The sequence below is a fragment of the Fundulus heteroclitus genome, chromosome 18, assembly GCF_011125445.2.
Source record: "Fundulus heteroclitus isolate FHET01 chromosome 18, MU-UCD_Fhet_4.1, whole genome shotgun sequence".
Taxonomy (NCBI): Eukaryota; Metazoa; Chordata; class Actinopteri; order Cyprinodontiformes; family Fundulidae; genus Fundulus; species Fundulus heteroclitus.
The window spans coordinates 7,086,994-7,111,422 of NC_046378.1; the positions used below are offsets into that span (position 1 = coordinate 7,086,994).

Sequence of the window (24,429 nt, forward strand, 5' to 3'; positions counted from 1 at the left end):
GCGTCATCGGGAAGTGGGGAACTGTGGCACGGTGGCACCGGGTGGGTCGTTTAAGAATTCCCGTAAAACCTTCTTAGACGCGTGCGGTCCCCTTTCTGACGCCTTAACGACCTTTACCGGCATCAGACGTCGGCCGCATTGTCTTCGGGTTTTCGCACAACCTCCCTTTCCTGCCCATTAGCGCGCATCCGTGCTTGTGTGCGTTTACGCGCAGACCGTAAAGTGGCCACTTGGACGCAGATAAGTCCACCTGCTTCCCGTTCGCAGGGGGTCCAGGATATGTCGTGGAAATAAACAGTAACGGAGCACATCCTTCTTTTTTTAAAACCCGCTCCCGTCGCTCAGACAGCGCGGCTAATGGAGCGTGTTTTAATAAGTGCGCAAATTGGCGCATCGGCGGCAATTCATTCTGCAGACGGCGGGTTGTTTAACCTTGAAGTAATCTGCGTCCATCCCTGTTAAGTGGATTATATTGATTGAACATTTCCATCCAGCGCCAAAGCATGGGGTTCAGCGTAGCAGCAAGCTGCTTATGTTTACAGTCAGCATGTGCCTGCAGCTCATTCATAACAGGCTGACACGGACTGAGCAGCAGGAGGACTAAATGTTTGGGCATTTTGGAAAAGATGGGTGATCAGATAAGTGCATGTTTATGAGGCAAAGCATGTGGGAATTGACTGTAGCTAAGCAGCATCTCAGCTCTCATGCGTGTTTGCTGTAGTGGTTTTGCTTCAGGTACTGTTGCACTGGCACCACAGCGATAAAACAAGCGAGCACATGTCTCACTTTCATGACAGACACGACACAGGAAACCTGCGCACAACATTATTTTCATCTGTTTGGAGAAAATCCACTGCAAGGGTGGGATCTGATTAGCAGATTTCTGAAAAAGCCCAGCAACTGCTCTTCTCCCTGTGGCTGTTTTGACATGTGCAGTCCTTTTCCAGAGACATTTGGTTTTCATTACTGGACTTGCAGAAAAACTTGCTATAAAAAAATATGTGTTGCTCCTCCCTCAGCTTTGGTTATCATCCCAAATGCTGGGAATGTGAATATCCACGATCTCTTTCTGATATACAGGGCCTTGCAAATGTATAATTCCCCTTTATGCTTTTACAGATTTTCTCACATTACAACCTGAGAATGTTTTTGCAAATGAATATCCAAAAAAACGTGGTGCCGAACTTTATTCACCCCCATTTACTCGGGGACCACTAGATACAAATTCAGCGCATAATGCTGCCTTCAGAGGTCACCTGGTTAGTAATCAGAGACCATTGGTGTGTAAGGAATGGTCAGGATGAATGTAGATGTTTAAGATCAAGCATGTGGAAGAGGGTGCTCTGGTCAGACGGGAGCAAAACGGAACATTTTGGCCTACCTGCAACCGCAAAACTGTGTGTGGCAGACCAACTGTGAGCGTCATCCTAAACACACCCTCCTCACGGTGAAGCATGGTGGTGTCAGCAGCATCATACTGGCTCTACAATGCAGTGACATCCAGCACAAGGAGCTGAACGCAAATGCATAGCACGCTTTAAAACATCTTATTTGATACTGCAGCGAGAAGATGCCAGGTTCCAAAATCCCAGCTTGACCTCTCTCTGCATGTTTGCTTGTTCTCCCTGTGTATGCGTGAGTCCTCCCCAGGTATTCCATCTTCCTCCTACCGTCCGAAAACGACCACTTATCTTGCAACCCAGCAAATGGTCGTAGACGATGAAAGGATGTATGTGTCTCTTTCCTATACCTTCACAGTTATGTCCCACTTGCTGTTAGTCTAACACATAAAATCCCAGTAAAAACAAATGGAAAATTGGGAATGTAATGTGACAAAATCGCAAAAGGTACTTCAAGGTATTGTAAAAAGTAACTCTGTGGGTTTTGAAATAAATTTTAGAAGCAATCTAATAAAGATTTGAATGTGGGTTTTTAAATGGTCCTCCCTCCTACCCAATCCCTACCATCAGTGGTAAACATTAGCTTTGGGTCTCCATGGAGCTGCCTCCCTATTTTGGGTCTGCAGCTCAAACTGCAGCCCACATGTTTCCATCCACTACAGGGAGAAATATGAACCACGAGAGGAAATGTGGTTTCCATTTGTCCTCCAATCCTTGCACCGCACTTTTAGGCGGGACTACATTTCTGAAAACAGCCATCGGTGGTTATTGCTGAATTGTACGCAATGAATGTTGGTGCCAAAAACCCAGCCCGTTCTGTTACAAGTCATCACCCTCAAGCCGCACTCTTTCTGCAAAAAAGGATTTACTACAAAATAATCCAGGCTCTGGAGACAACATGTTTGATATTTGACGTCATGCTCCGTAGCATTACTCCTTTCTTCAAACTCTAAAGTATGTTTTCATCTGACACATCTGAAAAGTGTCTCATACTTTCCATACTTGCTCCACCAAGGGCCCACCACACTTCTAGTATTGGTTTCCAATTCCCTCTCTGTGGAAGCCGTTATGTTCATGTCCAGCTCTGGAAAAGCAACAACATACAGAAAAACACAGCGATGCACTTCAGTCGGGTAAAAATGGAACAAACGGTTGATTTTTAATGTTACATTAAATAACCCAGATAAGGGAGCCTGCATTGTGTGAACTTGTTTGTGAAGAACCTTTCAGTTAAATCGAGTTTATCCACCTTTGAAATTCCTGCAGAGCAGATTTAATCAATGACTTGACAATGCATAACATGGTTGGAAAATGTCTAAGATTAAAGCCCAGACTCCTCGCTGCACAACCCTGTATTAGGCATTTCTGGCAGCAGGATACGATTCTGGTGAACGTCTAGTGTTGTGCTTTTGTAAAGTGGAATATATATAATGAAGCCGTCCTGGTGGTAGCAATCGGAAGGTTGCTGAAGGCTGAACGTGGCGAAGACTCGAAAGGCTTTCGGTTCACGCTGATGCGCAAAAACACATGGGGCCAAAGAGCAGAGACTGAAACAGATGAAAGGTTTAAAAGGAGTTTTATTTCTTCTAAAATTCATCAACCAGGTCATAACAAAAACAACCAAACAAGCTCTGAAAACACAAAGCTTGGACTCATCAGTGGAACATCTGATCAAATATTACAATAAAAATAAAGATTTTCAAAAAGCTAATGGTGGAAAAAACATCCAAATCATCATTTAGTCATATTCGATAAATTAGAACATGATGAGGCCCATTTTGTCAGAATGAAAGTACCTTTTCAAAATAACAACCTCTAAAGCAAGTATTACATCATTTCTGTATTAAGTGTTTTATTTTTGGTCTGATGGAACATTATGGTGCGTTCACTGGGTAAACGTGGAAAATCCTTTTTAACAGAAACAAAGGCTTCAAAAGCTCAGTCTGTGTGTAATTAAACCATATAATGTGGTCCCCTTAGAGAATTGAACTTTTCAATACTACTCTAATTTGTTGAACATGACTGTGTACTCTTTAAACAGGACTATAAGACACACCTACTTTAACCAATTAACCGCAAAAAATAAATCAGACAGGGTTTTGCTTTTGGTTCAAAGCTTTGATAAACTTTTTTTTATTTTCCTCAGTGAAAAAAGTATTTTTTGGTCACAAGTTTGGAATTTATTGATCAGAAAACTATTAAACCTAGAGTTGGTGATTTTTCCAGAAGTTTCCCCAAGTCCCTTTTTGAATAACTGCGCACACGGAAGACCGTCATACCTGCTCTTCTTTGCTTTAGTGGAATTGCATGAAAACAATCTTCCAAATCCACTCTGGACTTATTTATTTCTACTTAGGCTTTCCTTTTCTTCTCATAAACATGTTTTTGGTTCGCTACTTGCAACTCTCAGCCATGTTCAAAGTCTATGGTGAGAGCAGCAGAGCTACATTGAACGGCTAACACTGAAGCTAACTGCTAAGCTAGCTGGGTACATAAACACTAGAAGTGCGCATAGCACTGTCACTACCCGATCTGTACCGGCAGCACGATCCGTTCCATCAGCTCATGCACATGCGCGAACAGAATAACTTCGGGGTCGCCAAAAAATAATGTAATTACAGTACTGAAAATTATTTCTATACTTAAATCATTAAAGAATGCTAAACTATATCGTGTAGAAAATATTGAAGACTTTTCTGGAAGAAATTGATGCGTTTTACATTTTTATGTATTTCTGTGGTTTAATTTTTAGAATATGCAATATTTACGCAAATACAAAGATATGCAAAAAAAAAAAAAAAAAACCCCGCACCGAAAAAAGACAAAAGAATAAAAAAGTAAAAAAAACACAAAATTTTGACCCTGCGAGTACAACCGACCATAGATGATGGATGAATGTTGACTTGATTGTACCTGAATTTGGTCTCAAATTATCTTGCTTTTAAGCCTTGCCTGACCTTGACTTGCTTACGCCCTAATGTAACAACCTAAAGGGGGGTGGGGTTGTTAACAACCAAACTCTGTTTTACTTTTCTCTAAACCTGATTACATTCATCTGTCTCTCTTGTCTTGTCCAAATGCAGATATCCGTTTTAACTCCTTTATAAACATCCCCGTCCTTCTTTGTTGACTGTGGCTCTGTATTCTCCATGCCCGCGCTTTACTTTAATGCCTCTCTTCCCACAAGTTTTTCCTCTCCGGGGCATGTAACATGAAAAGCACACAGGCCGACATGTGCCAGCCTGTCTTGACATACAGGTTTTGTACACACAGCAACACGCGCGGCGCTCGTGAACAAGCGGCCGCTGTCGTCGTCGTCTGCAGCATACCGAGCTACCACACAGGCCGTTGAGGCTTCAGCTGAACCCTGCTTGGTTTACAGTTCAGCACCAGTGACGTGGAACTGTTTACTGGGATGTAACCGTCATCTGTCTCCCTGGGCGCCTCTCATCTCTCCTCTGTAGCGCCACGAATGTATGAAAACACGGCTGTGGTTCTTTTGACATGGCGCGCCGACACACCTTGGAGTGCGCCAAACCTTTTGAGCTGAACTGACAGAATGGCTGAGGGGCGTGTTGAGTCGACAGTGACACATCAATACGCAAGGACAAGCAGCATTTGTCAAGTGTTAAAAGCATACCAATGTGCTTGGCCCCAAATGCAAACAGGGACTTGGATTTTATTTCTCGCCGCAAAGGAAGCATTCGTGTTTGCCAGCTTATGCACAGTCTCTGCACAGAAACACACACACACACACACACACACACACACACACACACACACACACACACACACACACACACGCTCTCTGTTTATTTCCATCTCTGGAAAATGCAAATTTCTGAATTTCTTACCGGCAGCAGTTTTTTGTTTGCGTTGTCGCTTTCTTACGTTTTGTCTTCTGGCCCGTTTCTCGGAGACTTAGGCACAGACAAGCAGATCTACAAGTCAAAGGAGAGCCCAAGGTAAATTTCCATTACATATTAGTTGCTGTTTTCCTCTGAAGCCTTTCTGCTTCTGAGTCATCAGATCTATGGCCAAGACAAATTCAAATTTCACTTCCAAGTAATTAAAAGGTAAAGTCACATAATCATACAATCTGCACCAAAACCAGGAAAGAAATATATGTAACCTATCTTTGGTTCTCGGTTATCTATCTATCTATCTATCTATCTATCTATCTATCTATCTATCTATCTATCTATCTATCTATCTATCTATCTATCTACACATTTTTTGTCACAGCCTAAAATGATTTCACCCTACCAGAGTAAATACTTTAAACTGTCTTTTGTTTCAATCACAGCTGCATGGACCTGTTGGATTATGTCTTTACCAGTTGTAAAAATCATGACACTGAAGTTGTCATCTATTGTTCTTTGTAAAAGAGCTAGGGCTCAGTCAGATGACGCCTGAGATTGGATGCCTGAGGGAGCCACACATGTGGGTAAAAAAATTTGTCGATAAAACAGGTTTGCCCGTACAGGTGTGGTGTCCGGTCAGATGACGAGCTCAACACACCACATATGAACAGATATCATTCAGGATCATTCAGATGTCAGATGGGAAATCTTGTGAAACCTCTCGAGACCAAACGGGAGTTGAGAGTAAATAAACATGGACGACGAGGAAGAACATTGGCAGTAGTTTGTGGACTGACTATACCAGAGGGAAATATTGCAAAAAGAAAAGGCGGGTGAAGACAGCACGAACGGCTGGCTCTGTGTTTGCTGCACTATTATATGCAGCTTGTTGACAGGCTGCATGCTCGTTTGTCCTCGGGGAGCACCACACATGCTAGTATATCGGGGCAAGGCAACCCAACATGTTGAATATCCCCGATTTGAGATCGGAGCGGTCCCAACGTTCCACCGAGCGGACCAGATCACTCTTAACACTCCACATATGGCAGGAACACCTCTTAAGATTATTTTAAGAACCATCCTGATAGTAGGGGACGATCGGAAAGGAAAGATTGGGGCACAAATCGGTCTAATTATCCTGCCGTGTGAACCAGCCAAAAGTCTTATCACAGATTCTCAAGTGGATTTAAGTCTGTACTTTGAGCCATTCTGAAACATGAATTTGCTTTGATCGACACCCTTCCATTGTAGCTCTGCCTGTACATTGTGGAAGGCAAACTTCTGTGCTGTATTGATCCAGACGTCTAACCATCAACTGTGACCACCTTCCCTGTCCCTGCTAAAGAAAAGTTCCCCCATTACATAATGCTGCAGCTTTCTACTCCTGTAATGTGGGGTTAATTATGTGCAGTGCTACTATTGACCTTTAACTAAACCGCACCCTTTTTTTAATTAAACAGAGGTCTAGATTTTATTTTAATGAAGAAGTAATTCAACGCAAAGCACAATACAGCCATTGAAGGTACAACAAAATCTTGACCTGAGACAAAGTTCTGATAAAGGCCTTTATCTGCTCCACCCCTCAGCCAAACTGTCACTTTGTAGATGTTTCTGCTGCTAGGAGGACAAAGCTAAACACTCCCTTGATTTGCCTCTGTGCTAGTAAAACAGCTAAGTTTAGAATAGCATAAAGCAAAAACCCCAGCCTGGTTCAAACCCCAGCCTGGGGTCTGAACTGTGTGGGTACTCTGGCTTCCTCCCACAGTCCAAAAACACCAGTTAGTTATATTACATCGTTCCATGCGTCTCTAAATTACCCTGTGATGGGCCGGTGACTTGTCCAGGGTGCGTTTCACCCAACTAATTGCTTGTGATGTACACCAGCTCCCTCATGACCCAACAATGATAAGTGGGTATAGACAATGGATGGAATAGCTGATCTGTTTCAACAAGCATCATTTGGGCCGCTATATCTAAAAACCTACCATTTTGTATTGGAGTAAGAATACATTTCAAGGATTCTGAAGTACCATCTGAACTTTCCCCTGAGAAATCCTGTTGGGATTGTTGTATTTCTATAGAAGATTCTTCCCTTGGTGTGACAAACTATTTGCACAATAACATCACTCATAAACATAATGGAAACAGAGTCAGGACAAAAAGAGACAGAAAACAACTTCAATGCCATTTTAGCAAACATGTGCAACACGGGCTTTATTGACAATATTATTATTATTATTTTTAAATATTCCATAATCCAGTCCAGACCTGTATAAAACAGGCACCTTGTATGTTTAAACGTTTCACTTTTGAATAGCTCATATATATATATATATATATATAAATATATATATATATATATATATATATATATATATATATATATATATATATAATTATTATTTTATTATTATTATTTTATTTATTATTATTATTATTATTATTATTTCTTTTTATCAAAAACTCAGTTTTCATCTGGACAAAAGGTGGAATGTGAAAGAAAAGTCTGTTTATTATGTGCTTGTTCATTGGCCCTGCATGAATGCAAGAAGAATGTTGTGTAAAAATGCCAACAAACACTCTCTGGCAGTGTTTGAAAGTACGAAACGCAGAGACAAAGTGTTTTCATCTTGTATTGCTAGTATAAGTTGTTCTGATCTTGGTTGAGTTTGGTTTGATGTCATTCCTACAGTTGATCTGATTCCTGAAATCACAGGTAAATGAGACATGGGGGAAGTAGCCACCAGCACTTGTTTCTGGTTCACTAATGTCTACATTAGTTCTAACTGGAGGTTCTTGACCAACCCCACTGCACTCCTCTTAGAGGTTTCTGATGAAGCCAAGATCAATGCGCGTGAGGAAGCCATCTTGTTTCCTGTCAGCGCTCACTTGTTCTTTTTAAACCTGATTTTTAAAACTCTTTTGTTTCTTCCTTCCAAAGTTAGTTCCACTTTGAAAAGCCAGTCACTCTACACCACATCATTGATCGGTTTTACAGAGCAGTTCTCTTTGTGACTAGTTTAGGGAAAGTGGCGTCTGCCGCTTTAAGGCAGCCTGCAACGAGCAAAGGTCTGTAGGCCTCCTGCGCGCGTTGTTTCTCCTCTCTGTATATATATTGTCATTTGCCCACTCCACCGTCAGCCTTGGAGCAGAGCTGCAAGCCGCAGTGGGACTGGATCCACTATGACTCACACCACCGTAGCACAAGGGGACATCTGTCTGTGTAATGCGGTAGTAAATGTGTTAAATTATAAGGCAGGCCTTTTGGTAGCTGTTTGTGTAGCAGAAGCCTGTGGGCTGAGCTGGATTGAAAGCTCAGACGCCCTCCCTCCACATCTCCCTCAGGAGTATCTAATCCCAGGGAGAAGTTGTCGAGTCAGCCGCCTGGTGGGAGTGGAAAGGGGTTTGATGGATTAAATACTTATCCTCATTCACTCACTTCACGTTTCCCCTGGACACCGTCGCCTGATGAATTACAAGTGGGTCGCAGGAAGTAGGAGGAGAGTGGAAAGAAGGAAAGGAGGCGAGAGTTCAAAAGGGAGATTGATTTTTGGCCTCCGCTTCAGCTGACCTTTAGACTGCAGTCAGACACATTAGTCCAGCGGGTTTCTCCACCTCTGCCTTGAAACAAAGTGAGGGTAGTTAAAAGTTTAGTGGCAAAACAAGCGTGATAAACATTTTCATTCTGATAAAAAAAAAAATAAGTTTTTGTTCACTGCCTTATTATGAAAATACCTTGGTCCTACTTTGAATAAAGGGAGAGGGTCTCTTTGAGGTTCACACGGGATTAATAGCACAGATAGGAGACAGCTGGTGAGTTTTTATCTCACACAGCAAGGCAAGAACATTTCGGATGATCAAAAGTTAAACAAAACCCTGGATCAACACATGCTTTACATCGTTATCGCTCAATTTGCGTATCTTTTTGTGAAAAGCTCTTTCAACATCGCAGAACCTTGCTTGTGTTAGGTGTTCTAAACAAGGCACCCTCCACACATATTTGCTCTGATAGGAGAGATACGTGAAAATAAGTTCATCTAGCTGCGGCAACATAATCTCACCCCGAGAAAGGTAGAAAATCCAACTTTTGATTTGAGCACACTGGTTCAGTGGGCAAAAATAAATAAATCCCATGTTAAGGAATGCAGTTTTTACTTTAAATCAAGTGTACCACAACTATTGGTGCTTGGGCTCTAAGTATTCTGAACAATCCGTTATGGTCTTCTTCTGTGACATTTCAAAAGCTGGGAGATAAATCTTTGCACCAGTTTGTTTCTCATCTCTCTTGTCTTCTAGCCTCGTGAGACCATCCTGATCTCGCGAGCTTTCAAGGTTTCACTCGCAGATCAGTCTGGCTACTCTCCGTTAAAGAAAATTTGGAGCAGTTCACCAAACGAACGTCCAATCAGCGTTGGCTTTGAGGCGGGTTGAGGTGTGACGCAACGAGAAGCGCATCAGTTCAGTCTAAACAACATGGCGGCTTCAGCCGATGAAACTAGCGTTAGCGTGGCTATCGAGCAAGTTTTATCGGAATTACAGAGTATTTCTTTGCTGAGCTAACGAGCCTTTACCTGCAGCAGCAAGAGTAGCTTGGCTTGTGGTTGTGTTTTCGTCGTCGCTCTGTTACGAGCGACGACGAATCTGATTGGTTCATTTGGCCCGTCTATCACCAACATAGGCCAATCAGCTAACCAGTATTTTCGCCCCTTCCCAAAGTTACTTCAACGGAAGGTTTCCAGATGGATATGCGGAGCAAATCTATCTGGCGGAGTCAGGTAACTTGTCTTCAGCTCAGCACGCAGGTTCTCTGTAGGATTTAGATCTGAGGACTGTGATATAGACCATGGATTTCTTCATTTGGTTCCTGGTATTATGATGAATCTATGATGTCAGGCACACTTACAAGGTTCCCAGGCCCTACGGAAAAGAAACAAGACCGCAGCATCACAGACCCTCCTCTGTACTTTACTGTGATCATCAGGTCCTTTTTCACATGGGTATCCTTTGATTACCGGCAGACATACTCTTGGACCAAAAAGCTCCAATCTTAGTCTCATCTGACCCAAATGGTCCCTCTTAAAGTCACAGCAGAATTGAACAAAGTCTATTTTATCATGGTAGGACAGAAAAGAGTTGTTCCCTGTCAGAGTTTTTTTTTTTTTTTTGAGACTATCTTCTTTTGCTGCAGCTCTCTGGCAGTGGAATTTCTAGATGTCTTAATCTGTGTTACATTCCTGCCCACTGTGCATGGAGGCACAGAAAACATGGGTATTCGTCCACGCTTGTCTGTCCTAGTTCTGGTTTTAAGCATTTTGATCATTGCTCTGACCGTAGATATGAGGGAGTTTAGGACTTAGGCTGTTGTTTTTAACCATTTCCCGTTAACCAATTTAAACCAATACCATGAGAAGGAAAACACCTGCCATACGCCAATGGCCAGTCCTGTGTGAATGTTGGCTTGTCCAGCTCGTCTTGTCTTCCTCATTTCTAAAGAGTGGCAAAGAGAAATAGGTCTCTGCGTCACATGATATTTATACCCCAGGGAACAGGAAATCATACATTACTCACTAAAGGTTCCAAGACACTATGATTATTTAAAAAGAGTATAGATTAAAACAAATAATTCAGGTAAATTCATTTTGAAGGAATTCTTAGGGACACCATAATCACGACTGCTAGGGTTTGGTTTTTTCCTCAATTGAAATGAAAGGTTGGAGTTTTCCAAAACATAATGTTGGAAATGATGCAACTAAAACATAAGATGAACATTTCTGTCATGAATTATTACACATCTTCACCAGGGGTATTAATAAATCTGAAGGGTGTGTTAAGTATATAAAGATATTGTGGTATAATTAAATAAACAAACAAAACGACTCGTCAGGTAAAAGGGGTAAATTGTCGATAAATGTAACCAGTTCTTTTCTTTTGCGGGAGCCTTATGGAGGACAGTTACTCACTGTATTATCCATATTGGTAAATGAGCTAACATGAACTTTCATGTTTTTACATCTCTAGTTAGCAAATGTTGCATTTGCCTCTGTAATATAACTCTACTTCTTTCAAGATTTCTCTACCTCCCGTTTCTATATCACAATGTGTATTTCAGTGCTGTATCCATCTCAGGGGTTCCCTTCCATTTCACCACTCAACACTGACCCCCTCCCTGTGCTCTGGGTTGTGAAGAAGTGTTACCTGAACCTGCCGTTCCCATCTCCTTGTGAAAGGGAAGCCTTGTTTAAGAACAGAAAGAACCAACCTGACCGTATGAAACCTCTCACAAAGAGCAGGGGGGACTCTTTGTAGCAGACTCAGTTATGTTTGTCTTTTGTCCCATCCTAAAATGTTTCCTTTTAAACCAGGCTAGCAAAGAGTTTGGTTTCCTCCAATGGTCCTTTTTTTTTCCTGAGCCATAATGATGAGAGGAAAGACACAAAAACAGGTTATTTTGGAAGTTATGTAATGGAACCAGTTTCCTTGTACCGTAAGTTATTCCAGTTCCTTTGGTTCACTTGCTGTTATTGTGTTTCCTCCCTTCTCTTAAAGTCTTAAAAGAAGCTTTTCAGCTGTGGCTGAACACTTAGGGTGAGCTGTTTAACCTAAGCTGGAGTGCAGAATACTTGACTGTCAGTCCCATACAAGAGCAGGTGGCCCGTTTAATGTCAGTACATGGTACATCTCTCTGTATTTTTTACTGGTTTGCCTAAACCACAAAGGTGAACACCTTTGGAAGATGCTAAAGCTACACTGCCTATTTGTTTTTCTTGAACCTTTCACACAGAAACCACAAACTCTAATTCATTCCATTGTCATTTTATGCAATGGTAGTAAATCAGCAACAATTAACTAGTAACTGAAAAGAAAATCTTACCTGATTTCAAGCCCTGTTAATCTGATGCTTATTATTAAAACACAGTAAAACAAAACATCACCTAATTAGTTGAAGATGGCCACCTGTGTTTTAATCTTGGTACAAATTCAGCGTTTTTGTGATGACCTAAGTGGTTTCTTAGAGAACATTAATGAACAAACATTACAATGGAGACAAACGAACACAGCAGACAGACCAGGGAAAAGGTTTAAAGCATGGTTCAGTCACTAAAGAATGCCTTAAAGGAACATCCATCCATCCATCCATCCATCCATCCATCCATCCATCCATCCATTTTCTGTCACGCTTGTCCCTTGTCGGGTCGCGTGGGGCAGTGGTGCCTATCTCCAGCTGTCAATGGGCAAGAGCTGGGGTAAACCCTGGACAGGTCGCCAGTCTGTCGCAGCTTAAAAGGAACAATAAGTAATAATAACAAACACCTAGTGGTTAAAATTTAAACAACACATACACAATGTCCGTCACCCCCCCCCCCCCCCCCCCATTAAATCAGCTGCCTGTTGCACTGAAATTTTACTTCCACAGGACAGGTACATGATGTTGTATCCTGTTCTGTTTCTGGTCTCTTACTGGCTTCCATGTCAACAGACTGCTGCTCTTTTGCTAAAATAAAATCCCAAATGCTGTGCTCTGTTTTTGGTAACCTGGGTGCTGTCATATGATTGGCTCAGGAACCAGGAAGTAAACGCGGGCTACACTCTTAACCGAAGTCATTCCGGACCGTACCTTTAGGTTTGAAAGGAGAAAAATGTTACTGAGGCATTGTAGATAGAAAGGACTGATTGTTTAAAGGGAATGTTACTTCCATTGCAGGCGAGAAATAACAATGATTTAGGCTGATTTTACAGTAAATAGCTTACTTATAGTTCCTTTAACCTTTAATCATTGCATCTAAGACCATTTATTTCAAAAGTGGTTTGGAGACCAAAATATTGCTTTTTTTTTACCAATATATGGAAACTAACACTCATCCTGGGCACACTTTCCCTTTTCTTCACCAGTGGACAGGAAAGCTATTCAGAGATGATGGAAAGATGCACTCAGCTAAATACAGGGTAATTGTGGATGAAAACCTACATAAAACTGTAGGTTGTGACAGTTCTTATTTTATTTCGGTTATCATTTCATGTTTTTAGTGTTGAGTTGTTACCAAACAGTACTGTGGCTCAGTAGGTAGAATAGTTGTCTTGCAATCGGAAGGTTGTGGGTTTGATTCCAGCAACCCTCTGTCACATGTTTATGTACCCCTGTGTACATTGTGTTAGTAAATGTGATTGGGTGAATGTGGCTATAGTGTAAAGCGCTTTGAGTGGTCAGTATGACTGGAAAAAAAATGCTATATAAGTTCAAACCATTTACAATTTTTCTAGTATAAACACAAGCTATAACAGCAAAGTCTAAATCAATGCATTTTCATCATGTATTAGAATGTCCCCTATATCCAAATGAAAATATGAGCTTGAAAAGTGCTGCTTGTGATCCGTCCATCAAATTTGTTTCAATTCACATTTATACACTATTTGATCAATCACACAAAACTCCAGTGAAATACATTGTGAGGTGTGGCTTTGACATGAAAAAGTGTATGCACCGTCTTTGATGGAAACATCTATAATAACGATCTAATGCCTCTGGAAAATGGTAAATGTATTTGTTCAAAGGGAATGATAAGCATGTAAAATAAAGACTGCACATTTATGCCATTGTTAAGAGTATTTGTTCTTACTACAAGAGGGAGAAAACAAATGTTCCACACAGGGTAAGCTCCTGCAGACAAAAAAAACTAAGATGTCTGGATGCCCTCTCAGAGCCCTTAAATGTCACCACCAGTGCTTAACTACCTCTCTAAAACTAAAAGAGAGTTTGTCTACCGAAGCCTGTGTCTCAGTGAATCTGTCAGACGGCACAGATGTTTATCCGCTCTTATTTTGTTTCAAAGGTATGGAAACTAAACGGGATCCCTTGCATGCACAGTAAGAGTTTGGTTTGCATTGTAAAATGTCAGACTTGTTTTCAGTCTGTTCTTGGACTCCGCCAGGGTTGCCCTTTGTCACCGACTCTCGTTATAATGTTCATGGACAGACTTTCTACATGCAGCCAGGAAGGTTCCAGTTGCTAGACCTCAGGCGTCAATGGTCCTTTTGCAGATGATGCGGTGCTGTTGGCCTCAATAATTAGGAATTACGTGGAGGTACTGGAAAAGTTTGCAGCTGAGCACGAGACAGCTGGAATAAAGGCTAGCTGTTATGCTGTGAGCTTTGTAGCAGGATCAAATAGCACACAGGAACTGGGGAGGAGTGTGATGATTATGAGGGTTTAATGAAGAAAAGAGGCACACTTACACATAAACTCAGGACAAGGAACATCTGGCATGGAGAAAGTAACAAAAAGCAGGAACCTGAATGGAGTGGAAAGTAGCAGAAGTACACGGAAGAAACCAGTGAGGGGAATGGGTGAAGAGGACAGTTTAAATACAGGGGAGAGGAGAGGCAAGCTGAGAACAATGGGGGCAGAGAGCTGAGGGAGAATAATGAGCAGAATCTGTGCAGGGAGAAAACACAGGGAGGAATCTAGTTGAAATATTCAAATTAGGTATGGACCAGTTACTGGTTAACACGATATGCCCCATTATATTACTCATAGCTCAGGTCATGTGCATTTGCAGTATCATGACTCCTCCTATTGCGTAATGGTGAAGCGGCTCAGCTGGTTGCATGATAGCTGAAGTAGGCGAGCGCCCTGAACTTTTCTCCTCATCTAAAAGAAAAACGTCAGCTGTATGTGAATACTTTGGGTCAGATGAGACTAAGATTGGGGCTATTTGGTCCAACTAAGTCTGCTGGTGATGACACCAGTGCCTCCAAATCAGAGGCTATAGAGGATTCTCACCTGCAGGTTGGGAACTGATTACTTCTCCAAAGGAATGAGTTCAAATATCTAGGGTGAGGGGAAGTGGTGCTGGGAGACTGGCAGGTGGATTGCAGCAGGAATGCAGACAGCGCACTAGTGGAAGGTGGAACAGAAACAGATGAGCTGAAAGAAGTTTTCCACTGAGTTACCCTTTATTCCAGTAGTCTCAAACTCCAGTCCTCGAGGGGCGGTGTCCTGCAACTTTTAGACATGTCCCTTGCTCTGTACACCTGAATCAAATGGTTAAACTACCTCACTAGCATGCAGTCAAGCTCTGCTAACAAACCCACATTGGAGTCAGGTGTGTTGAAGCTGAGACCCATCTAAACTGCACATACAGAGGTGGCTGGATTGGTGATGGAGGGGACTCGCCTTGTTGATTCACAGCTAGTCTGCTTTGAAAAGAGCCAGTTAAGGTGGTTTGGCAAGATGGTAAAGATGCTTTCTAGGTGCCTTCCTATAGAAATATATCCAGCATATTTTACAGGGAAGGGACAATCTGCTGGATGGATTATGATTTTTAGCTTTATTGGAGATGATTTAGAATCCCTCTGGGTTGCTGTGGGGGGGGGGGAGGAAACTCTGAGGGGAAATAATAAATCTTAAAGAACTAGTAACAAATCCTGCAATGCCCCGAACACTTTCTATCAGGACTGTAGGAACCAATCTGTCAGTGTGAAACGTGAGTCTCTGCATGCGTATGGTTACACACTGAAACTCGCCAGCACTGTTAATCACCGGGTTAAATACTGGATATGAACGAGTCAAAAAATCTGTGATAATTTTCTTTTTCTTCTTCTTCCTTAGGAAGATTCTCTTTACAGTGATTGCTTGGCTTCACAGCCAAGCAAATCTAATCACCCTTGAGTGAGCTTTGCTTGATTATTTCACAATGCATCAAAGTATGTGCCCCTTTGGCTCCAGACGGAGTGGACTGGAGCAGTTTGCACAAAGTAATGTTGACAGGTGGAATAAAGAACGGCAATGGTTCAGCAGGTTCATTGTAGTGTAATATATGGACTAATGCCCAGTGTAATATATTCTGTGTAGGCGGGTTTGTGTGTGTGTGTGTGTGTGTGTGTGTGTGTGTGTGTGAGCCAGCAATGAGCATCGTGAGTTACAGCATTGGAAGATAATGCTTTGTGACCTTTTCCAAGTATCACAGCTGATGTGTATATATACATGTATATAGGCCTAGACATTCTAGATAGAGTTGCTATCAAGACAAGGTTGTGCAAATATACAAACATAGACTTTCCACGCAAGTTTGTGTTTGAGATATTAGTCTTAGCTACTCCCGTATGGTCGTTTTTTTTTTTTTTAAGTCCGCACTGCTGTACCAGTTTATGTAATCGGGCTGCAAGGGTCGACTCGGTCTACACAAGCTTCCTAGGCAGGCCTAGAAAATCTCAAGAAGTATGAAAATATATTTACGTTCCAGGTCTGGATAAATGTAGAAAAGGAAAACAGAGTATGGAAAAAATAATTTTTATTAGCAGACTCTCTTTCATATCCACTATCTAAAAAATTTTCCGTCATGTTTTTTCTTTTTCCTTTCTTTTGCCACTCCTTTCTTTCTGTGTCAGCTCTCGCTTTCCTTGCTTTTGTTCTTCCTCCTTTGCTTTTTCTGTGCTTCCTTCTTTGTGGAATTCCTTTCCTTGGTCATTCTGGCCTTCCTCCTTTCTGTCCTTCCAGCCTATTTTTCTTTCCTTCCGTTCTTCCAAGTATCGTTAATTGGGTTCGTCCCCCCTCACTTCCACATTCCATTTCTTTTTTCACTTCACAACCTGTTCCCTCCTCCTTTGCGACATTCCTTCGGGCCCTACATTTTATGCTTCCTTGCGTTCTTGTCGTTTCTCGCTCCCTTCCTTAGTCCCTTGGTCTCCTCCTTGTGTCCTTCCTTGTTTTTTCTTCTTTCCTTCCACCCTTATTTGTGTTTTTCCTCTCTCTCTCTGCCTTTCTCCCTTCCTTCCTTGCAGCCTTCTATTTCTTTCGTTCTTTATGCCAGTCTTTCTTTTCTTCTGTCATTGTATCCTTTCTTCTGTTTGTCCTTTGTTCCTTTCATCCTTTCATGTGTCCTACCGCTATTGCTTTCTTAGTGTCATTTCTTCATTTTGTCCTTCTTTCTTTCTGTCTTTCTTTTGTTCCTTTCAGGTGTCCTTTCTTTTTTGTGACAAATTTTTCCTTCTTTTGCATTTGTTTTCTCCCTCTTTCTTCATACCTTCTTCCTTTTCTTCTTTTTGTCTTGCCCACTTCTCTTCCATTCTTAAGTCACTCCCTCAGACCTCTCTCTGTCCTGTCTTAATTGTGTCTTTCGTTCCTTCCTTTTTGACTCCCCTGTTTCTAGGTTCTCTGTTTAAAGCCTGAACAATATGGAAATATCTACCATAAATTCATACTTTACTTTTGCGTGTTACATTTGTAAAGGGTTGACAACTCTGCAAAGGCCACCCTTGAAAAGTAAGGAATGTTGTGTCATTAGTTTTAATGAGTGGTTAGTTCTTCCACCACCTTTTCCTTAATGGCTGCGTTTTTGACTGAAACTGAGGATCTTTCCTCCTCTCAGGGTAACGCGACATAAAAAGGCAATGGAAACGGTCTCTGGATGCTGGGTGTGGTCAGCCTGGGCCAGACAGGATGTTCAGTCATAAACAAGTTGATGACTTAGGCTTCACCGAAAAAAAAAACAAAACAAGAAATAATAAAATAGCATTGGCTATTAGCAAACAAGCGAACAAAAAGAAGTTATTTCATTCTAAAAGTGCACACAGACACATTTTCCATCCTTGTCGTATTATCCCTCATTTAAAACAGCATACACATTAACGCTTACTGTAAGCTAAGGCTCACATTTCGGCCCATTTATCCCTTCTCTCTTTCAGTGAATGACTCAAGTTCTGGGGTCCTTATGTCATCACTCATGTAATGACGTGCCAATTAGCGCCTGCTAATGACGATTAAATAGTGTTTGTGCACTTCTAGCTGCATGGAAAAATAATAACCAGGGCATTGTACATAGTTCAGAACGTGTCACTCTGCCAATATTTCCATGTTTACTTCAAAAAAGGCCTAATTAACCTTAACTCCCAATCAGCTCTGCTTACGTAGAAGGAGAGTGCCGTTGAAGGCGTTGTGCTGTAAGGTTGTTTAAAGCAGATTAGAAGCGAGAATCGGGCAGGACTGACAAAAGAGTTGTTTTGCGCTGAAAGCGCTCTTTGTAATGGTAGCCACTTTGTATTTCATAACATCACTTTGCTAATCTTGCATTATATGTCCGAACAAAGATGCAAAAAGGGATTGGTGTAGCTTTGGGTTGTGATATCTGAGGAGCAGCGATTTGTTTCTGAGTGATCAAGTCGTGGCAGCAGGCTTCGCTACAGCTATCGTTGAGGCTTGATGAGACGTTCTACAACATTAGCACTATCCAGCTTTCAGACTCTTCTAACAGCTGTGTCTCCAAGACAAGTCATTTATCAATTGTTTTTCATGCATTAATATTTGCTTATCAGTAGGAAGAATTGTGTTTTTTACAGCACAGGCTTGCAAACTATGTAACATGAGTACACTAATGTTACTCAAATCAATGGCATTTATTTGATTGATACCCAGCGGCTCTACAGAAGCATCAAGTGATGTTTGTCACAGCCATGCATCACTTTCACTATCACTTTGAAACCTATCCAAACACATTTTGGAAACAGCAACTGAGCTACTTTGAAATAGTAGCAGGTTTCAGATCAAGCTCTGCTTTGAAATAGTCCTAAATTGAAAAAAAAGGTAAGTTTCACCAATGGGAGTTTTTTAAATCTGTTTTACAGCAGCTGGCAATGTTTAAAGCACAGCAGATGTAAAAGCAGAGACAGTAGGACAGCAACAGGTACTGAGAGTTGAGTATAGCTATTTTGATAGGACAGCAAATACTTAGGCATCCCACCCATTAACAACCAATACTATATATGGTGAAGTTTTTCCTTTAGTTTCATCTTTTTACAGTTTTTACAGTTACAAGGTCGGCTTTCTATCACCTGAAGAACATTTCTAGGATTAAAGGACTGATGTCTCAGCAGGATCTAGAAAAACTAATCCATGCGTTTATTTTTAGTCGAATTGATTACTGCAACGGTGTCTTCACAGGTCTGCCTAAAAAGTGGATCAGACAGCTGCAGCTGATCCAGAACTCTGCTGCCCGCGTCCTCACTAAGACTAAGAAAGTAGAGCACATCACCCCAGTTCTAAAGTCCTTACACTGGCTCCCTGTATCCCAGAGAATAGACTTTAAAATACTTCTGTTAGTCTATAAATCCTTAAATGGCTTAGCTCCTAAATACATCACAGACTTGTTATCAGCGTATAAACCATCCAGACCACTCAGGTCTTCTGACTCCAGCCTGCTCTGCATACCTAGAACCAGAACCAAACATGGAGAAGCAGCTTTTAGTTCCTATGCTCCAATTATCTGGAACAAACTTCCAGAAAACTGTAAAAGTGCGGAAAGCCTGAGTTCTTTTAAATCAGGATTAAAAACACATTTGTTTAAAATTGCCTTCAACTGTCCTAGTTAACTGAATCACCACTTTTTTGTTCTATTTTCTATCTATATTTTATTCCTACTTGCTCTTATTCTGTTTTATTTTGCTATGTTTTAATCATGTAAAGCACTTTGCATTGTCTTTGTACTGAATTGTGCTATATAAATAAATTTGCCTTGCCTTGCCTTGCCTCTTTTCTTTCCAGTGGTAAATTGTCAAAATAATGACCACAATTCACGTATGCAATCTATTAGCAAAAAAGAGTTGCCTTTTAAATATCTCTATTTATACTGATGCAGTGCTTCTCAAATAGTGGCTACTGCAGGGTGGCGCAAAAACAGCCTTGCCAATTTTTGTCCAGAAATTACAGCCCTAAATCATTCTAAATGTGACAACAGCACCAGCTCCTGTTTTGTCTGTATATGCGGTAAGTAGTATGATGAATACTAGTAATAAACTCCTAAAAAAGTAAAACGCTTAATGTAACTAAATTTTGCCCTTAATGTCATATGAGCTTCATAACTCGTTAAAAGTTGACTGCATGTACGAGTCGGGATAAAAGCCATTTATATTGTTGTTAAAAGAAGAAAAAAATTGTGTGTGTATATATATATATATATATATATATATATATATATATATATATATATATATATATATATATATATATATATATATATATATATATATATATATATATAATAATAAAAGTGTGGAAATTTTGAATAATCCTGGTTATTAGAAACCATTCCTATGTTATTATTGCACCCATATATATGTTATACATTTTAAAAGGGATTAGGGGCAATCTTCCGAGCGACAGCTTTAATGTATTAAAACAGAAAATGAGAAATGTTACATTTTTGACCCATTTTATTGGGATGGGGTGGAAAGTGATGCAATATTTTATAATCTTCTTTATTTAGCCATGATTGTGCACTATCAAGGAATTCGACGTTGGTTACAGAGTACAGGCGTCTGGCATACATATATTAATCAGTATTAAATACAGTACATTTAGTTGACCTCCCCCCATTCCTCTGTGCCCTTTACAAAAAGGTTTTAAATCCCCTGCAATATGATTTATACACACCTTACTCAGTGTTTTGAATGATCAAGCAGGATTTAGGACGCACGTGCGCACACACCTGCATGCCAGCTATAGAGGGAGTCATTACTGGCTGGACTGATAAAGCTGCCCCTGATGCTATCTGCCTAATGAACATCCCCCACGCAGGCGCTTTAATCCACTGACTTCAGCGCATCCTTACCGACAGCCAGGTAGACAAAGAAGGGAGAGAAGGCGGGGCGAGAGATGCCTGCCTCTCCAGGACAGCACTTTTTGAGTTTGAGAGGATGTAAAGGGTCTTTACAGTTTTTTTTCCCCATTTGCCTGTATTGCTCACTTGTTTGACCCACTCCCAGATTTCATCGGGCCCATTTAAAACACATTAGGCTGTCAGAGTGCTGTTATGGGCCCGGCGATGAGAGAGCAGCAAGTCTCTTTAATGACGTGATGGAGCCCCCCTCTCGCTCACCTCTCTGTCAACAGGAAACACTGATAAGGAGCTGGACATGCAGCTCAAGAAAGCTAACGCCCCTCACTGACATTTTCCTAGCTCGCTGCCGACTGAACCCTCCGGTTAGCCGTTGAACAAAATCAGGGGTTCAGTACAGTAAAAAGCTTTTTAAGCATGGATATATCAAATTATTCAAAGAGCAGGTTGCAAGACTAAAAGGAAAGGAAAGGCAAAGCATTTGCCATGTAGGTATGGAAGGGTGTTAGATTTATTAATGGAACGGACATTGTTATAAGAAATGAGTCTTGGAGAGATTGAACGGTCCAGTTCTCATGGCATTTTGCTCCAACAGCAACAGATTAAACCATTAGACATCTTTCTTGAACTGCTATTTAATCTTTTCTACGGCATCTCAGGGATACACACACACACACACACACACATCCAGAGGATGTACTCTAACACGGTGGTACCCAACCTGTTTTCACCACGGACCAGTTTAAGGTCCGACAATATTTTCACAGACTCCTTTAAGATGTTGCGGGTAAATACAACAACAACAACAAAAATAATTATACATCCTTTAGTACTTTCTAGATATAATAATGCTAATAATAAAAATATTTACAAAGATAAAGTGCATGAAAAAATACAACTCACCATAATGGTGACTTAGTGGGAGCCCTGAGCTTGTTTCTCTGCAACGACGCAGCCCCATCCAGGAGTAATGGGGGACAATGGCATCCGAAGTGTTGCTTATGTTCACTCTACACCATAAATATATATTTTTCCTCATTACAACAATACGTTTAAGGCAGCCGTCATTGTGCTGCCTCTCCTAAAAGTTAATGGCAAATGTCTCTTAGTGCCAGGCATGGTCAATTCTTCGCCAGTAGTGAAGGACTTCTTAGCCTTAGCAACACGGTTAGCCACCACATACAATGCCATTAGAGAATTTGCTGACGTGACGAGACATCCATCAAGAGCGAGTCATAGATTCCATTGTTCAAACTTTTTTTTTTTAAGAGAATATTGTTCAGACTCAGATAATAATGTAAGTTATTAATTCTTAATCTGTTTTAATGCTGGCCTATCTTCACTAGGGTCCAGACAGACTCAATTAAGGCCTTGATTTAGGCCCAGGATCTGTTTGTTTCTTCACAAACAGCTCGCTGCGTCCTTCAACTCTGCACAGGTGAAATTGTTTGGGTCTATCACTTGACTTTTGCTTTTTGCCTAACTCTCAGGATCTTTTACGGAAGTTAAAAGAGTGGTCTTACTGCGCCCAATAAAGGCGGGTGGTGTTTGCGAGAGGCCTTGCTTGTGCAGCTAAAAGATCCTACCATCTTCAAAGAATGAAAGTCTTTTTAGAGCAAAAGTTTGACATGAAAGCGGGAACTATGCATCATTTTTAGGATTAAATGGTCTTTTGAACTCTTAATAAGCATAGCACCCTTTTTTTCAAGTCAAACACAGTTTTGAACAAATTGCAGACTCAATGTTTCTAACTACTCTTTCCTTTTTTGCATTTTGAATCTTTACTTTTAAACTGTTTATAATCCATTTGCACAAAAAATGCCAGTACTTGTATTGACCTAGACTTTAAGATTTTAAGAGTGTATACCAACCAAAAAATCTACAGCTTTCCACTCAGACTATAGTGCCTATGAAGGCCATCTGCCTTGGAGAGCTTTTCTCCATAGAGAGGTCGTGGTGGTGACAATCCAAGTCTTGACTACTCTGAGTTGTGCTGCAGCTCTGCACATCGTCAGCGTGCCGTTCTCCTGGGCATCGGCTTTAATAAGGCTAGACGTTGCCCTCCGCTATTCTTAGTGCATATACGGCTCCTTCTATGAATAGCCCTGGTTTGATTTTGACCAGACAGCCCTTACATAAACTTCCCCTTAGCCTCATGCGCACGTTCTCAGTGGGCTGCTCTGGAAAACAGCTGTCTCTCTCGTGATCTCGAAGGTGTGATTATATAGCCCTCGATGCCTTGCCGTACGTCTGCCGGGCAGGACATCAGCAGTGAATAGATGTGTTCCTGGGGCACTACATGCACATGGTGTGTGCATGCTCCTCGGAAATGTCTGTGGCATTTCTGAGGAGTTTCATCAATCATCAATGTGTCCAATGGGTGAAACTGGTACCAGTCTCCCTCTTTACTTTCACTCACAGTGACTTTCTTGCAGCAGCAGCAGGTAGACACGGGTAGGGTCACTGGGTACACAGCATACATTCAAGCTCTCGATTAGCATGTGTTCAAATTCATGGCGCATATTGTTTGCTTCCCGCGTCGTTCATGCTGTTTTGCTCCGCATGGAAACTTTTCGGCACACGTCTCTTATCTGCCACCGCAGGTGTGCTGCGGGTCGGCGGGATGCGCATCTACACACCTGGGGATGTGGAGGCGGTCAACGGAACAGATGTTCGTCTGAAGTGCACGTTTGAGAGTTCGGCTCCCATCAACGCCCGTCTTGTTATCGTCTCCTGGACCTTCAGACCCCTTTCAGGAGGCAAAGAGCTCAGCGTGAGTTTATATGTGTGTGTGTTTGTGTGTGTGTGTGAGTGTGTGTGGGTCACATACACACAGACGCACTCCTCTCTGTCCATTCAAGTGAGAGAGGAGGTGGTGAGGTGGCCTCCAATGGAGCATCTAACCGGTGTTTTTGTACCTTCAAGTGTTCTTATTGAGATTTGAGAGAAGAAGGAGCAGCACGTCCTAACAAGTCTTCGTTCACTGTCTTCTTTTCCAAAAAATAAAACTTTTTCTTACCCAGCAACACCATAGGAATTGTTTTATGTATTTCTCTTTCATTCCTAGGTTTTTCACTACCAGGAAAAACCATATCTGCCTCCTGAGGGCATCTTCAAGAAGCACATCTCTTGGGCTGGAGATATCATGGGAAGCGACGCCTCCATCATAATTCGAGAGGCCAGGTTCATCTATAACGGCACCTACACCTGCCAGGTGACAAATCCACCGGATGTCCATGGCCAAGTTGGGGAGATTAAACTCCGTGTTGTCAAAACAGGTGAGCAGCTAAAATTCCACGTAATGTAGAAAACATCTGTCAGTAAATAAACAAAAAAAAAATCATTCAATCTTAAAATAAAATATGACACTAATGATCAGATTTGTAAAAAAAAAAAAAATAATGCTGGTTCTGTATGATATTGTGCAGTTTTGATTGTAGCTCTTACCACAACCTCCCCTATTCTTATTGCTCCCTCTTTTGGCTGCAGAGAAGGGTAAAACGGGCGCAAACTAGAATAAAAGGGGAACAGCGTCATACCTTATACAAAAAAACCTGTTAC

At 41.4% G+C, this 24,429-nt stretch overlaps 1 protein-coding gene across 1 annotated transcript in view; it reads left to right on the forward strand.

Annotated features, from left to right (window-relative positions):
- LOC105933195 (myelin protein zero-like protein 2) overlaps nt 1-24,429 on the forward strand; it is a 30,010-nt gene that overhangs the window by 711 nt on the left and 4,870 nt on the right. Inside the window, exons 2-3 of the mRNA XM_012872625.3 lie at nt 23,472-23,641; nt 23,936-24,146. Of these exons, the coding sequence (XP_012728079.2) occupies nt 23,472-23,641; nt 23,936-24,146 (381 nt within the window). The remainder of the gene's footprint in view (nt 1-23,471; nt 23,642-23,935; nt 24,147-24,429) is intronic.